This window comes from Hemicordylus capensis, chromosome 1, assembly GCF_027244095.1.
Source record: "Hemicordylus capensis ecotype Gifberg chromosome 1, rHemCap1.1.pri, whole genome shotgun sequence".
NCBI lineage: Eukaryota > Metazoa > Chordata > Lepidosauria > Squamata > Cordylidae > Hemicordylus > Hemicordylus capensis.
Window position 1 is genome coordinate 399,940,982 of NC_069657.1, and position 15,469 is coordinate 399,956,450.

Here is a 15,469-nt window from a genome sequence, read left to right on the forward strand (position 1 = left end):
GTAAGTTTTGTCCCTTTGAACATCACCCCATCTCTGAAAAATCATCTGAAATGTCCATCATTTGCCATCCCAAAAAGCAAATATGGTGTACGACACACCTGATGGTGCATTACCAATGTGATCTTTAGCACCAAATATTACTCTCTCAACACTTTGAATGGTTCCATACATGGATAAATTGGGGAAATGGGAAGAATTTAATTGAGTTGCACTTCCTGCCCCCTGTGCTTTGTTAACTCCTTCCTCCCTATAGGAGCTATTTTTGATACTTTGCCTGTGTACTTCTCCTAACCCTAACCTGGATCCCCAGCTTTATTTATTTTTAAAAGTTAAGCTCCAGCCCTTGTAGAAGTGGGGTTATGGAGCAAAATGTGCGGTCACTATTTTTCAAGAGTTTGGGTTCTTTGGTGTATAATAACTTTTTCTCATAATGAATCCCTATGAGGATTCATTACACACCTCCATTCTTCTGTTCACTTTGACTGTCACTGGACAGTGCCAACTGTCAACTGCCATGTGTCAGTTACACCCACCCCCCACCCCAGGGATACTCAGTTTATTTTTTTTTAGGAATTTTTGAAGTGTTTAGATTCTTTGGTGTCTTCATTACACAACTTCATTTCTTCTGTTCATTTGACCCCATTGATTTGTGGGTGGGAGTGGGAAATTAGTGGCATCCCATGTGCCAACTACCCCTTACCCACAAACCACTGGGGTACTCAGTTTATATGTCAGGAATTTTTGAGATGTTTAGACTCTTTGGTGTGTAATAAATCCTCATAGGGATTAATTATGAGAAAGGTTATTAGAGACCAAAGAGTAATTACTTGAAAAAATTCTTAGAAAATAAATGTAGTACACCATTGCTTTGCGAGTGGGAGAGGGGTGTAGTTGGCACATGGCATTTGATGGTTGGCACTGTCCAAAGACAGTCAAAATGAATAGAAGAAATGAAGGTGTGTAATGAATCCTTATAGGGATTCATTGAGGAAATGTTATCATACCCCAAAGAACCCAAACACTTGAAAAATAGTGGCCACACATTTTGCTCCATAACTCTACCCCTACAAGGGCTAGAGCTTAGCTTGTTTAAAATATGAAAGCTGGGAATCTGGGGGAATTAATAGGAAGAATCTGAATATCAAATCGATTCGAATAGAATCTGGCGCGATTCAGTTTGGACCTGAATCTAGCCAATGGACCACAGAGGTGATTTATTCTGTCTCCAAATCAGCTAGATTCGGGTACAAATCTATTTGTACCCAAATCGATTCACACATCCCTAACAACCAACCAGTTCCAGTGAGGGCAATGTACACACACAAGCAAGCTTAATTTATGTACCCCCTTGGGGATCGTGTGCAAACAGAACGGTATAGAAAGCAAATCAATCAATCAATCACTCAGTCACTCAATCCCATTGCTGGTCACTAATCCCAGCCCATGAGAATTTTGATAAACCCTGCTAAGTGGGCAAAGAGGCATCTTTTAAAAGTGGTGGCTCTCTTATATTCAAGCAGGGGGAGAGCAACTGTCCCTATCCAACCCTCGCACATTCCCTCTAGTGGCTTTCTCATGTCTAGCTTGTGTTTCTTTTTAGATTCTGAGCCACTTTGGGACAGGAAGCCATTTTCTTATTTTCATTCCTTTTGCTATGTAAACTGCTTTGAAAACGTTTTTGTTGAAATGCAGTAATAGTAATAAAGGCTGACATACAGTGCAGTGCCCCACGGGTGGTTTCTTCACCACCCGCACTGCTGTGTGCATTTTTTTTAAAAAATGACACAGTTGCATTAGAGCACTGTAGTGCAAATGCCTAAATTTGCACAAATGCAGTTGCCTGACACTACAACCATTATTTCCAGTGTCAAACAACTGCACTGGTGCAATTTTAGGTATTTGCACAACAGCGCTCTAGTGCAAATACACTTATATTTTTATAAATATGCACACAGCAGCATGGGTGGTGTGGAAACTGCCCATGGGACTCTACTGGATGTCAGATAATGTTAATAATAAAATAATATTAACAATAACAAAAACAATAATAAAGCCTGCCTCTGACTGGCTAGAAATAGAAACACCTTCCCACATATGTTAAGACTAGTGACTCTGAAGATTAGGGAGAAGGGGAAAATTGGCAAGTTCCTATAACTGATTGTTTAATTACCTAATCAAATGTATGTGTTCCTCACTGCTGAACTATGGTCCGTGTATAATACAGCCCCAACTTAAGAGCATATAAGGAACATATATGTGATTTAAAGCTTTTAAGATGTAATCATCAGACTGAAACAACCTTTTCTTCTCCTCTTCCATTTGTGCCCGAAACGCTTCTTCTACTGGATCAGGTTCATTCATTTCATGAGGACTGACAACAGCTGCAAGATATAATCAGTCTTAGCAAATGTGACAAAATGCAGTGCAGAGGGAAATGTTTATTGTCTAATACAATTGTCTAATACAACTGGCAGATAGGGGAAACAGCACACGTTTTCCAGAGAGTATTGTTTCTAACAAAGGAGTACATGTTACAGCACTTTATCTTTTAAAGGTCCTTCCAGCCCCCGCTCTGAAATTACCTCAGGGCAAGATCAAAATCTCTTACTAATTTCCAAGTGAAAGTGTGCCTATAATGTTCTCTCTTACATTATACCACTCACTAGGCTTGAGATTCAGTACATTAGGGCTCAGTGCATGTCATATTTGTTCTCTGAGAGGTGCTCATCCCTTTCAGCAGGGATGTAGCAAGGTTGGAGTGGGCCCAGGCACAAAAAGTAACAATGGGGCCCTGACCTTCGACCTTCCTGCCCTCTTCTATGAAGAGGCAGGAAGGGGAGAGAAGAGCAAGCTGTTGCTCAGCTGGTGGCCCCCCTCTGCCTCAGGGCCCAGGAAAATCTGCCCCCGCTCATTCAATTATAGCTATACCCCTGCCTTCCAGGGGTACTCTGGGAGGTGGAGAGTGTTACCAGGTGCTGCTGCTCTTCTAATACTCTCTCCTTCCATCCCCACTTTAGGGTTTAGGTGCTAGAATCCCCAAGCTGGCACTGCTCCTTGACCCAAGGAAAGGGAGAAAGTCTAGAGAAATTACTAGGCATGGTTATTCAGCAACCTCTCCATACCTCTCCCTATGAAGCTACATGATACATCTGTTAGCTGTTCATCATTCTACCACCAGCACCCCCAAGAACATCAGAACAGCCGTGCTGGATAAGGCCCAAGGCCTTTCTAGTCCAGCATCCCATTTCACACAGTGGCCCACCAGATGCCTCTGAGAAGTTCACAGGCAAGAGGTGAGGGCATGCCCTCTCTCCTGAGGTTGCTCCCCTGCAATGGGTATTTAGAGGCATCTTGCCCCTGAAGCCGGAGGTGGCCTACAGCCACCAGACTAGTAGCCATTGTCCTCCATGAATTTGTCTAAGCCCTTTTTAAAGCCACCCAAACTAGTGGCCATCACCACATCCTGTGGCAGAGAATTCCATAGATTAACTATACGCTGTGTGAAAAAGTACTTCCTTTTGTTGGTCCCAAATTGGTTGCCTTCTTCTGCACCTTTTCCAGTTCTACAATGTTCTTCTTAAGATATGGTGACCAGAACAGTACACAGTACTCCATGTGGCTGCACCATCCCTATACCCAGCAATGGGTTCATTGCTTTCTTCAGCTGAGACTGTTCTTTAAGCTCCATTATTTTCTCTTTTCCCACTGCTGCTCCCTGACCAGCTCCCTGACCATTTTGTTTTTGCAAGGCTGAGGCACTTTTACCCAAAACACGCAGGATGCAACTGAATGTGACATGGGAGAGCTGTGATTAGTATCTCTGTGATTAGATATTCTCTGTGCAGTTGTGGAATCTAATTGGGATTGCAGTGCTGGGGGAGATCAACCCTTCCTCCCCTAGTGCTGTGGTCCTAATTGTATTCTACCTCTGTCCAACCACCCCTTGGCTGTTGTTTCAGTGGTATGTATGTATGTATATTTCCTGGGTTTTTTCCTAGGCCTTCATTTCTCTATTCATGACCAAGCAAGGTTGCAGTAAACAAATTTAACATTAATTGCTCAAAAATGGTTACAGAAACTCAGGTCAGCAATGCAAGGAAACTCATCCAATTGTTTAAAGAACACCAAGACTATAAAATAAATCTCTAATAGTGCATGTGGCTCACAGAACACCAAAACTATAGGTTTAGTTTATATGCATCTTTTAATGTATACGCCACAATTCCAGAGTAGGACTCAAAGTAGCTCACAGTACACAACACAAACAGTCATACATATCAAAATGTAATATACAGCTCCAGAGGGGGAAATGGAAGAAGAGATATGTAGTACAATCTAATCTGGTTTCCACCTAAATCATTGTCTTAGCCAAGACAATAAGTAAGTCAACATGCCACAAAGTCAAAGGAGGAATGTATTCTGGCTGGGACATCAGTGCAGTCACAGCCCCACCTTACTTATCAGTACTCCATTTAAAACCATTAGTCTTTGGTTATACCCCAAACAACTTAATTTTTTTTGTTTAAGAGATCAGTTTATAATTTCACTGAAAATATTTCAGCATTTTAATACAGGCTACAAGCTCAATAGATCAGGATCAGATAAGTCTAGAAACATGTATAGTGTTCTGTGGTGTTATGGGCAACTCCTCTCCTGAAACTTTCCAAAATAATTCAAACTAAAAACAAATTACATGCAAGTCAACCAAACAGAAAAGCTACTATTACTACATTAATGCAATGATACAAACATTTCCTCATAAAACAAAAGAAATAAATGCCATGGACTGATGAACGAGTTGTCAGGCCTTTCCGCTGGCTGCAGGAAGACAGGCAACAGCTGAAGGAGGAAGGATGGAGGCAACTAGCTTGGAAAGGGCGGAGTCAGGAGAGGTTGATTGGGATTGCCCTGATTGCAGGACTTTATTTAAAGTTTGGATGGCTAGGGATGAGGTTGAGAGAGCGGAGTGACTTGGCCCTAGAGACCCCTGGCGAGGAGCAGTCTGACCCATCTCCCTGATGGCTGGTGGAGGAATAGAGTGACAGCCCCCTCCTCAGCACTTATGAGGCCACTTCGACAGATTTGGAACATCTTTTGAAGCGGAGGGGGGCAGCTGGAGACTGTGGCCCCAGGCAACTGCGTGACACGAGTCAGCAGCTTGGATCCAGAGTACAAAGCATATTCACTTGTATGAAGTCAGGCTTCTAATTTTTCATAAATCCCCCCTACTCACTCCAGTGCACTGTACACTGCATTTTAAGAATAGTGATATGCTGGATCTGGCTCAGAGAAGGATAACCAAGGTGGCGAGGGATCTGAAAACCCGGTTCTATGAGGAATAGTGAAAGAAGGGAGGCTAAGGAGAGATATTTTTACGGGGTTCCAGAATTGAGACTCTCTGTACACCCCCTTGGCACCCCTCCAGAGGTGTCTAGCCTGGCCTGGCCTATGTTCAAGAGAGTCAAGAAAACACTGTTTTCTTGAAGGAAGAAAACACTGTCCATCACTGAAGCTAAAAGTAGCCTAGGGGACCTGTGAGAGAGGATACAAGTCTGTAAAATGATACATGAAATCAGAAGGAAATGGTTGCTTTACAAGCATATTGAACTGAGGTTAGATAACAGAGCAGAGAAGCTATCAGGACAAGAAAGAGATGGAGCTGTATATGGAAGAAGCATCATAAGCAAGTGCTAGATATTCAGCCTCTCTGGGGGAAATGATTAATTTATAGACAGCCCTTACTTACACTTTTTCAAAAAAACAACTCACATGTTGGCTAGGTTTGTACTTGTCTAAACATGGGTGGTTACTCATGCAACAAGTAACGTCCTCCAGGTGAATACCTGGCAACTCCAGGAAACATGCTTGACAGTGCACCCTACTGTCTACTTGTTATTGTATACAACTGTGGCATTCATTCACCTGACACTATACATTTCAGACAATTCAAAGTGAAAAGGTTCAAAAGCTAAATACTTCCCAATCTAAACAACACTGGAGTTACAACCACATATGTGGCATCAGATAAATGATTAGGCGGCATCAGCCAAAAGCGCATTTGTAGCTGTCAGTCGTAATATATTAAGCAGAGTCTTCTGCAACCATATTCTAAGAAGCACAGAAGATTATGGTTCAGTTGGACACAAGAAATTAACCAACACACAGTTCTAATGCAAGTGCTTGGAGGTTCAGGCTGCTAGCATCCTAACATTTTTGATGAAAGGCATAGATTTTGAATTGAGTGTTGAATTCCTTGTGACATTATTAAAAGTAAGCTCAGTGCCTTGCAGATGGTTTCCAGATATAAGAAAAATGAGAAAAGTGAGACAAATTTAGTAACAATATTAGCTGCAATGAGAGCACTGCTGGAAGAGATCTGAGCAAAGTACAGAGATGACAATTTTATCACTCTTTTCCAAAAGGTTAAGATCTCGCCAAGAGGAAGATGTGGAAACTTTTTGTTTCTAGACACGAATTCACACTGGGATAACAAGACAATGCAAAACTGGAAACATGCTTGGCGGCAGAGCCTTGCATTATGAGCCTTGCTTGGCGGCAGAGCCGACACTAATGCCAGACATGCACTTTGACAGGCTTAATCCTAAATAAAATCCGAATTACTTCTTGCAGTGTTGATAGACAGTCTTTTCCTACATCTTTACTACAATACTTTCTTTCCAGTTGAAAATAAAGCAGAGTGAGTGGTTCCCTTGTTGACAATAGTGATGGATGGTAGCAGATAAACTTCTCTGGACGATCTCAATGGGCGATGGGGCACATAGTGAAGAAGACGTTCTCTTAAATACCCTGGGTCTAAGCTGTTTAGAGCTTTATAGGTTATTACCAGCACCTTGTATTTTGCCCAGAAACTTACTGGTTGCCAGTGTACTTCTAATATAGGAGTGTGCACTTTTAATATAGGAGTAATATGGTCTCTGGGATGACTCAGAAACCAACATGGCTGCTGCATTCTGTACCAACTGCAGTTTCTGAACTATGTACAAAAGCAGTACATAGCAGTACAAACTATGTACAAAAGCACTCTGACATAGAGTGCATTAAAGTAATCATGTCTACAAGTTATCAGCATATGTACTATGATTCTGAGGTCGTTTATCTCAAGAAATGGACACAGCTGGTGTATCAGCCAAAGCTGATAGAAAGCACCTCTGGCCCTCAACTTGAGAAACCAAGGAGAGGTTTGGGTCCAAAAGCACTCCCAGATTGCGTACCTGTTCCTTGTGGTCAAGTGTGACCCTATCCAGAACCAGCAGATCAAAATGGTCTCCCGAGTTCCGATCCCACACAATAAGTACCTCTGTCTTATTTGGAGTTAGTCTCAATTTGTTATCCCTCATCCCACCACTGCCTCCAGGCAGGCATTTAGGGAGGTTATGCCTTCTCCGGATGATGTTGACATGGATGTAAGAACAGCCCTGCTGGATCAGGCCCAAGGCCCATCTAGTCCAGCATCCTGTTTCACACCGTGGCCCACCCAATGCTGCTGGAAGCCCACAGGCAGGAGCTGAGAGCATGCCCTCTCTCCTGCTGTTACTCCCCTGCAACTGGTACTCAGAGGCATCCTGCCTTTGAGGCTGGAGGTGGCCTATAGCCCTCCGACTAGTAGCCATTGATAGACTTCTCCTCCATGAAGTTATCCAAACCCCTCTTAAAGCCATCCAGGTTGGAGAAATCAATTTGGGTGTCATCAGCATACTGATAACACCCTGCATCAAATCTCCTGATATTAAAAATCACTGGAGAAAGTATAGAGCCCTGGGGGATGCCATAAAAAAGTTCACATTTGGAAGAGGAACATTCTCCAAATGACACCATCTGGAATTTGCCCAAAAGGTAGGAACAGAACAACTGCAAAGCAGTGCCTCCCATTCCCAACCTCCTCAGATGGTCCAGAAGGATACTGTGGTCAATAGTATACAAAGCCACCGAGAGATCCAAAAGGACACACAGAGTCACACTTCCTCTGTCAATTCCCCATTGAAGATCATCCATCAGACCGACCAAGGCAGTCTCCACCCCATAGCCTGCCTGAAAACCAGATTGAAATCTATCTAGATAATTAGTTTCCTCCAAGACTGTCTGGAGCTGGGAGGCCACCACCCTCTCAATTGGACGAGATGAATTAGTGCTGCTGGCACATCACAAAGATTTGCACCTATCTGCTTATTCCTCAAAGGTAAGAAAACCAGCCCTACTGCTCTAAATACTAAACTATTAAAACTATAGTGATAATCATAGACCTATAATCCATGGCTTTATTTAAGAAATTTCTAGGCCACCTTTCAGGCAATTTTCTTTGAGATCAAATTTTAAAATACAATAAAGATAAATACAGTAAAACAGATATTTTACAGCATTGTAAAATATCATAGACAGTGGGGGATAGGGACCAATATTCATCTGAAGGCTCAGGAAACAACTGACTTTGCCTGGCATAGACGGAACTAGGGGGGGCAGGCAGGGCACGTGCCCTAGGCGCCACTGAGGGGGGGGGCGCCATACCAGTTCCTGCCACCCCCACCCCATTGCCCACCTGCCCAGCCCCAGGGCCCCTCAGCCACTTGCCTCCAGCTCCGGCCTAGGATCGGCGAGGCCTAGATCGGAGCAGCCTGCAAACTGCAGAGCTCTTCTCTCCCCGCCTCTCAGCTGATCGGCGGGTGGGCGGGGCTTCCAGAGAGGCCTCCGAGTAGGCCTCCCTGAAGCCTGAACTCAGCAGGCCCCAGCAAGCCAGGAAGGAGGCTGGCAGAGCTCCCTGCAACAGACCAGACCATCCAGCACAGCTTTTGCAAGGTAGGCTGTGAATTCCTTTTCGTGGTTACCCCTGTATATAGGGATCTGCTTGCCATAGGGTGGTGGGGCGAGACTGAGAAGTCTCTGAATATTTAATTTAAAACAGACTGAAAAATGTGCTGGCTTTAAAAACAAAAACTATCTAAAAAGGCCTACAAGTGGCTTGTTTCATGTCAGAAAATTACAAAAACTTCTGGAACAAATATTTATTTATTTATTTATTTATTCATTCATTCATTCATTCATTCATTTATAAATGCACTTATGTTCAAGTTGTTTTGCAACTCAGAAGGTCTGAGTGAGAACTGTGAAGCATGTGTTGTGCTTTTATTTTATTTTATTTTTTTTGTGTGTGAACTGCTCTCCAATAACTTGCAGGGACTTCAGAGTAAATCTGGCCAACATGTGAATGCAGCACCTCCATTCCAGAGGAGATGTGTCTTAAAGGGCTTTAAAAGCCTCGTGTGAAAAACCTCCTGGAATCAAACTTTACTGAATTTGTTCAGAATTCTGAGAAAACAAACATAGGCTCACCCTGCATGGTTGAAAGTCTCCTTTGCTAATCTGCAGCGAGGAGGCCATTTTAATAATTAGCGTTGCTAGTGTGTTCTAAGCATTAAAAGTAGCACAAATATATAGTACTCAATGTATATCATTATATACTGTGAAGTGTGCATGTGTGTATTCAGTGAAATGTATTTCCAGGCAGCATACTTATTTTGAAATATCAAACTTAAATCCTTGGGGGCCTGGGATGTGTGGAGGCCCTGGACTTTTAGGGGCTGGGGGCCCATTTTAAAATCTCATCTTGGCCCATTCCAACCTTGCTATGCCCCTGGTGGTCACTACACACAGGTTTCTGCACAACGCCTGCACAGAAGAAACTTCCATGTAGAAAATGTGTCTCTTGTAAATTGACCGTGAATTTTCCATCCATGACTGGGATATTTGAGAGTTAGAGTCAATAATAAAAGAACAGCACACTGCTTGTGACAGGAAGGGGCAAATGACAATGATTTCTTAGTCTGGCAGGGGCTGGTTTTGGCCCTGGCAGAACTTGGCTGTCTTGCTCCTTTTTCAACTGCCTCTGTCTAGTGTGCCAAACGAATGTATCCTCCTATCTCTTGATGTCAAAGTAAGCACTGGTGTGGTGAATGCACATATACCCCATCATGAGCCAACAGTCATCATAAGACAAAGTCTGGCAGGAATTATTTACCACCACCACCCACCACCTTCTTCTTCCCCTATTTTGCTAGTGGCTATTTGGGCAGGTGATCCTCTAGGACAAAGTCATGTTTTTCAAAAAAGAATGAGATGAGACAGAGAAAATGACACTTGGCATCCTTGCATAACTCCTGACTGTTGTTCTAGGTCTTTTACAGAGATGGTTCATGTTTTCAGGTTTTGATCAACAAACATGTCTAGATGGTATAGTGTTCCTTTTAACAGGGATTTCCAGATATTGTTGACTACAAGTCCCATCATTCCTGTTTGGACAGGGGCACAATTTCAGTGCTTGCCCTAGGAGCTATTTTCCCTAGTTACGCCTCTGTTGCCTGGTGCCACAGTTGGAACCAAGTGAGCCTCCCTGAGGGGGCCATGAGCAAGAAGACTCTTTCACCAGGCACTACATTCTGAACCTCAGACAGAGGGGGTACTCAGGAGTAGGACCTCCAATGATGATTAGAGTAGTTGGGCGGGCTCATTCAATAATAGATACTGTAGACTTGGGCCCCAAACAATTTAGGGTCGTTAAGCACCAGCTCTTTCAATTGTGCCAAGGAACAGAGCGGTAACCAGAAAAGCTCTTTCAGAATTGGTGGGATGTGTTCAAATGAGCTGGTCCCCCTTAGCAGTCTTGCTGCAGCTGAATAAAAAAACCACAATATAGTAATTAGATTATATCACAATGATTTTTCAAGTGCTACAGCAGCAATATTCTCAATACCTCAATAATAGGTGAAAAAGATATTTACTTAGAGAATAATGTGCCAGTAAAATGTTATTTAGTTTCACAGTATTTTAACTTCAAGACTATTATAATTCAAGCTCACATTATATAAGACCTGCAGGCTGACTATACACAACATCCCAGACTACTTGTGGCCCCTCAATGAATTCCAAATACCTTTTTCTGTGTAGCCATTTCGAGGAAACACCTACAGTCCACCCAAGTGCATTAGAACTGGGGTGTGGGTGGGAGATCATCTGAATTGTTTCTCTAGATTCAGAGGAATGTCCCACAAGATTTCCCAGCCTATTGAAGCCAGCCAGCTATTTTGCACAGTCTATCTACATTACCCAGAGAGTGTGAACTGCTGAGAGAGTGAAAGTCTTATGTCTTTTGGACACTGAACTGTGTGAAAAGTGAAGGTAGTGGCAGGGGTGCACCTAGGTATTTTTGGCACCTGGACCCAAGGCTAAAAGGCTTTGGAGGCCTCCCCCCCTGCAGCAAGCCCCCACCCGCTGCAAGCCCCCCTTAAAAACACCTCTTGTGCTGCCTAGCCCCCGCAGCTGCCCAGCCCCCCCCGTTCAATGCTGCTATTTCTCCCTCACTGCCACTATTTGCCCCTCACCATTGCTGTTTCCCCCTCTTCACCGCAGGGTGGTGAGCAGAATGGAGCAGGCCACCCCGCCCCCAGTAGCAGGTGCAGGCGGGCCTCTTCAACATTCATGCATGCACAGTAGGAGTATGGAGTGTTGCATCCTATGACGGCACACAGGCCGAGAAGGCCTGTTTGCACAGGCCAAGGTGGCCAGTCTGAGCAGGCCGAGGAGACCTGCCTGTGCCTGCTGCTGGTGGGTGCAGGCTGCCCACCACCACCAGGGGGGTGACCTGCTCTACTCCGCTCACCCTGCTGGTGGTGAAGAAGGGGAAATCACGGCGGTGAGGGGGAAATAGTGGTGGTGTGCAGGGTGGGGGCCGGGCAACAGCGGTGGAGCATTGGGGGTCTGAGCATTTGGGACCCTCCAGGAGGCAGGAGGCTACGGAGCCCCACCCCATGGTCCATGCCTAAACATGCCACTGGGTAGTGGTAATGGAGGGGAATGTTGGCAGTATTCCCTCTAACAGGGATTCCCAGATGTTGACTACAACTCCCAGAATCCTCAGCTACAATGGCTTTTGCTTGGGGATTATGGGAGTTGTAGTCAACATCGGGGAATCCAATGTTACAGGTACCTGTTAGAGGTAACACTGGTTACAGAAAAAGAGAATAAAGAAACAGGGCCAGACTACATGCATGCAACATTAATCACATCTTTCGAAGACACACTTAATCCAGAAATGTACTGGAAGTGCTCCTTCTGTCTTTAAAAATAAGCTGAAAAGGGCCCCAGTCTGGGCCAGGCCTGTGGTGTGCACCAAGAGAGTGGTAGCACTTTCCCCTGTGCTGCTTTTGCCTCAAAATTTGCCATCCAAGTGGCAATTTGCCCCGACATGGCAATTTGATACAAATATGTAGCAAAAGTCCACACACTAAGTGATATAGGTTGGCTATGCAGCATGGCTGGCAGGCTTTAACAGGCTGGCAGAACTAGCGTGACTTTCCTCTGAATCCAGATAGAGGAGAGGCATGCACACATTCTCTCACCCACACACCTCTTTACTGTGCATCACACTCCCAGCCCAGATTGGGTCCCCGGTCAGCTTACTTTTCCAAGATTTTTAGTTCACTAAAAGTTAAGTAAATCTTCTAAAGCCACACTGAACTTCATGTGTAGTTTGGACCTGGAAGATGAAAAATGGGAAACAAAGGGACAAACTAGACTCGATGCTAAATACACCCTTTGTGCTTGTATATCTCTGTTTTATTAACCATTAACAAAGCAGCCACAAAATAGAAGGGCTGGTCAGAACTGATATTGTGGCATATGGGGAGGTGGTATTTAAGTCTTTCCCCCTTGAGCCACTGTCCCAACAAAAACACCCTCGCCTCAGAAGCTGTGAGGGCAAGGAAACTGCCAAGGAGGGCAGTTTCCATTAGCTTTCCTCCTGGGGCTTATAGCAACCTTGGTGTGAGGTGCTGTTGAGTGTGGTACAAGGGGAAAGGGTTAAATGTCCCTTTCCCATTTGCCAGGGTCCCAATCCTGATCCCCCCTCTTGCAGTTATTATTTCAAATGCAGGAGCGGAGCGAGGCTGGCGGTGGCCCGTGTGCGGCCGATGTCATGGTCCTGTGGCCCCGCCCCCTGCATCTGACATCAGATGTGGGGGCCCGGCTACACCCCCCCCTGTATCAGATGTCAGACACGTGGGGTGTGGTCTCCCTTCCAAATGGGGCTGCACAGCCCCGTTTGGAAAGGAGATTGGTCCACGCTGCGTTGGGCAGCGTGGGCCGGAGCGACTCTCCCTGCCTTGAAGACAGGGAGAGCTGTTCTGGCCGTGCTGCCAATGCAGTGTGGGCCGATCTCTCTCCTAAATGGGGCCATGTGGCCCCATTTGGGAGAGAGATCGATCGGCTCCGCTGTGTTGGCAGTGAGGCCAGGAGTGGCTCTCCCTGCCTTTAAGGCAGGGAGAATTACTCTGGCCGTGCTGCCATGCAGCACTGGCTGATTTTGGCTCCAAATGGGACCGTGCAGCCCCGTTTGGGACCGAAATAATGCCCCCCGCATCTGGGGCTGCGCTCGTGGCCCCTGATTGGTGGCGGCCCAGGTTCTTTGAACCCATTCGCCGAATGGTGGCTCTGCCCCTGTTCAAATGAAAGAAAAGAAATGCTAGCACAAATAATGTGTTCACTGTTAGGTCTGGTATTGTTATGATAAGTCGCCATTTGGGGCACTCCGGACACCCCTATGTGCACCCCTTTACATTTATTTATTTATTTATTTATTTATTTATTTATTTATTTATTTATTTCATTTTATTTCTATACCACCCTTCCAAAAATGGCTCAGGGCGGTTTACACAAAGAAATAAGAGGGTTAGAATCAAGAATTTCCTGAAGTAGGCAAATTTCCCCTGCTTGTAGCCTCTAAGCAATATTCCTTTAAATCTCAGGGGACACCCCTCCCTTTAAAAAAAAAACTGCCAAGCACTTTCCCTGAATGTGAAACTCCTTTTAAACGGGAAATGATTCTCCATTCCACTCCTGGTGCTCACCTGGCCAGCCAGGGAGCATCTCTTTCCAGTGTCTTCCTAGTGTTTGTTAGTCTGCTCTGACTATGTTGTTCATTGTTTCCCTTGACCCTCTGTTTTTTGTGATCTGTCAGCCCCTCATCCCCTTTCCCCTCCAACTCTGTTTCACTGGCTCCCTGGAAGTCCAGACAGCAGGCTCCCTGGCTCTGCCTGGGTAGCTCTGTCTACTGGTTTTCTTCCCCATGTGGTCCTCTAGTCTGACTCACGCTGCCTTATCTTCCCAATGTGTGTTCTACTCTCTTCCTCTGACCCCAGTTCCCTCTTTGTCCCTGAGCATATTCAGATTCAAAGTCTGCCACTCTTCTGCTTCCCTTAAGTTGTTTGCCCTGCCTTTCCCTTTTGCCTCCTTCCTGCTCCCTCAGTCTGGACTTTCCTGGACCAATAGACCCAAAGCTAGTTGTGTCTTCTGCTTAAGTACACCCTGGCGCTGGCTCCCTGGAAGTCCAGATGGGTTCAGCTTGCTCTCGCTTCCCGGACATGTTTGGGGATGCATGGCCATTTGGTCCAGTCCCTCATGTAGTCATCTAGTCAGATCCCCATTGTCTCCCTCTACCTAGTTTTGTTCTGCACATATTTTGTTCTTCTCTCCAATCCTCTAACCCCAATCCATCCTCGGCACTTTGGGCATTCCGTGTGCCATATTCTTCTGATATTGCTTGCTATGTCTTCTCATTCCTACAAGCCCCTCCCTCCTATTGAGTATGCATTGTATAGCCAGCATATAGATTCAACCATATATATGTTTATTTGGTTAGTCATGTAATTAAAAGTGGAAGTTTTTCAGTAGCTCTCAGACATGTATTTCATCTTAAGTGTTATGTATCATGTGGGAATACCCCACGCACCTTGTTTTCAATCTCCCTTATTATAATTTCTTTATTAGACCTCTGCTGTGTCTTTCATTGTTTCGAACACAACTGCCTACTCTTTCGATCCCAAGAGGGGAGGGGAAGTTAAACCCTGTAACAGGAAATCTCTTGTACCAGTTTGATCCTGAGAGATGGAAGAGCAGAGTGACCAGTGGAATGGTAAAGGTATAACAGATGGGGGTGTGGAGAGATCTGTAGCAGAAAACGCTATGGGGGGGGTAGCAGAGAATGCAGAGGGGTCTAAGAATGGTAGAAATGGGGGGGGGTGTCTTAATTTTCATATTCCTTTAATACATTTCAGACTGCAGATGGAGGCTCTTATAGTTGAGTGCTCAACCATACAGAAACATTCCCTGCCTAGTGTGGAGAGATTGTGTGCTATTGGGTACAGAGGGAAGTGCGGGGAAGGCTAAGACCGAGAGAGAGAGTATGTACTATGCAGTGCAGAGAACAGGGGAGTTAACAGTGAATAGCTTAAAAGTAAACACTGTGTTAAAATTGTAACAAAAATTATTTTCAAAGGTTAATTTAGTGACCAGTAAAAACATAAAAGTGGCCCTTTGAGTGATTTGAGTTGTTGACTCCTGTGATAAATCCTCAGATATATAGCCAGGTCCAGTCTAAAAGTGTGTCCAAGAGATAAATACGAAA

The 15,469-nt window shown here is 44.8% G+C and overlaps 1 protein-coding gene across 4 annotated transcripts in view; it reads right to left on the reverse strand.

Annotated features, from left to right (window-relative positions):
- The window catches only part of KIF6 (kinesin family member 6), a 352,942-nt gene that overhangs the window by 27,684 nt on the left and 309,789 nt on the right, over nt 1–15,469 (reverse strand). For all 4 annotated transcript variants that reach the window (XM_053305319.1, XM_053305322.1, XM_053305332.1 and 1 more), the window contains one exon: nt 2,300–2,381. In XM_053305319.1, coding sequence (XP_053161294.1) covers nt 2,300–2,381 — 82 coding nt within the window. The remainder of the gene's footprint in view (nt 1–2,299; nt 2,382–15,469) is intronic.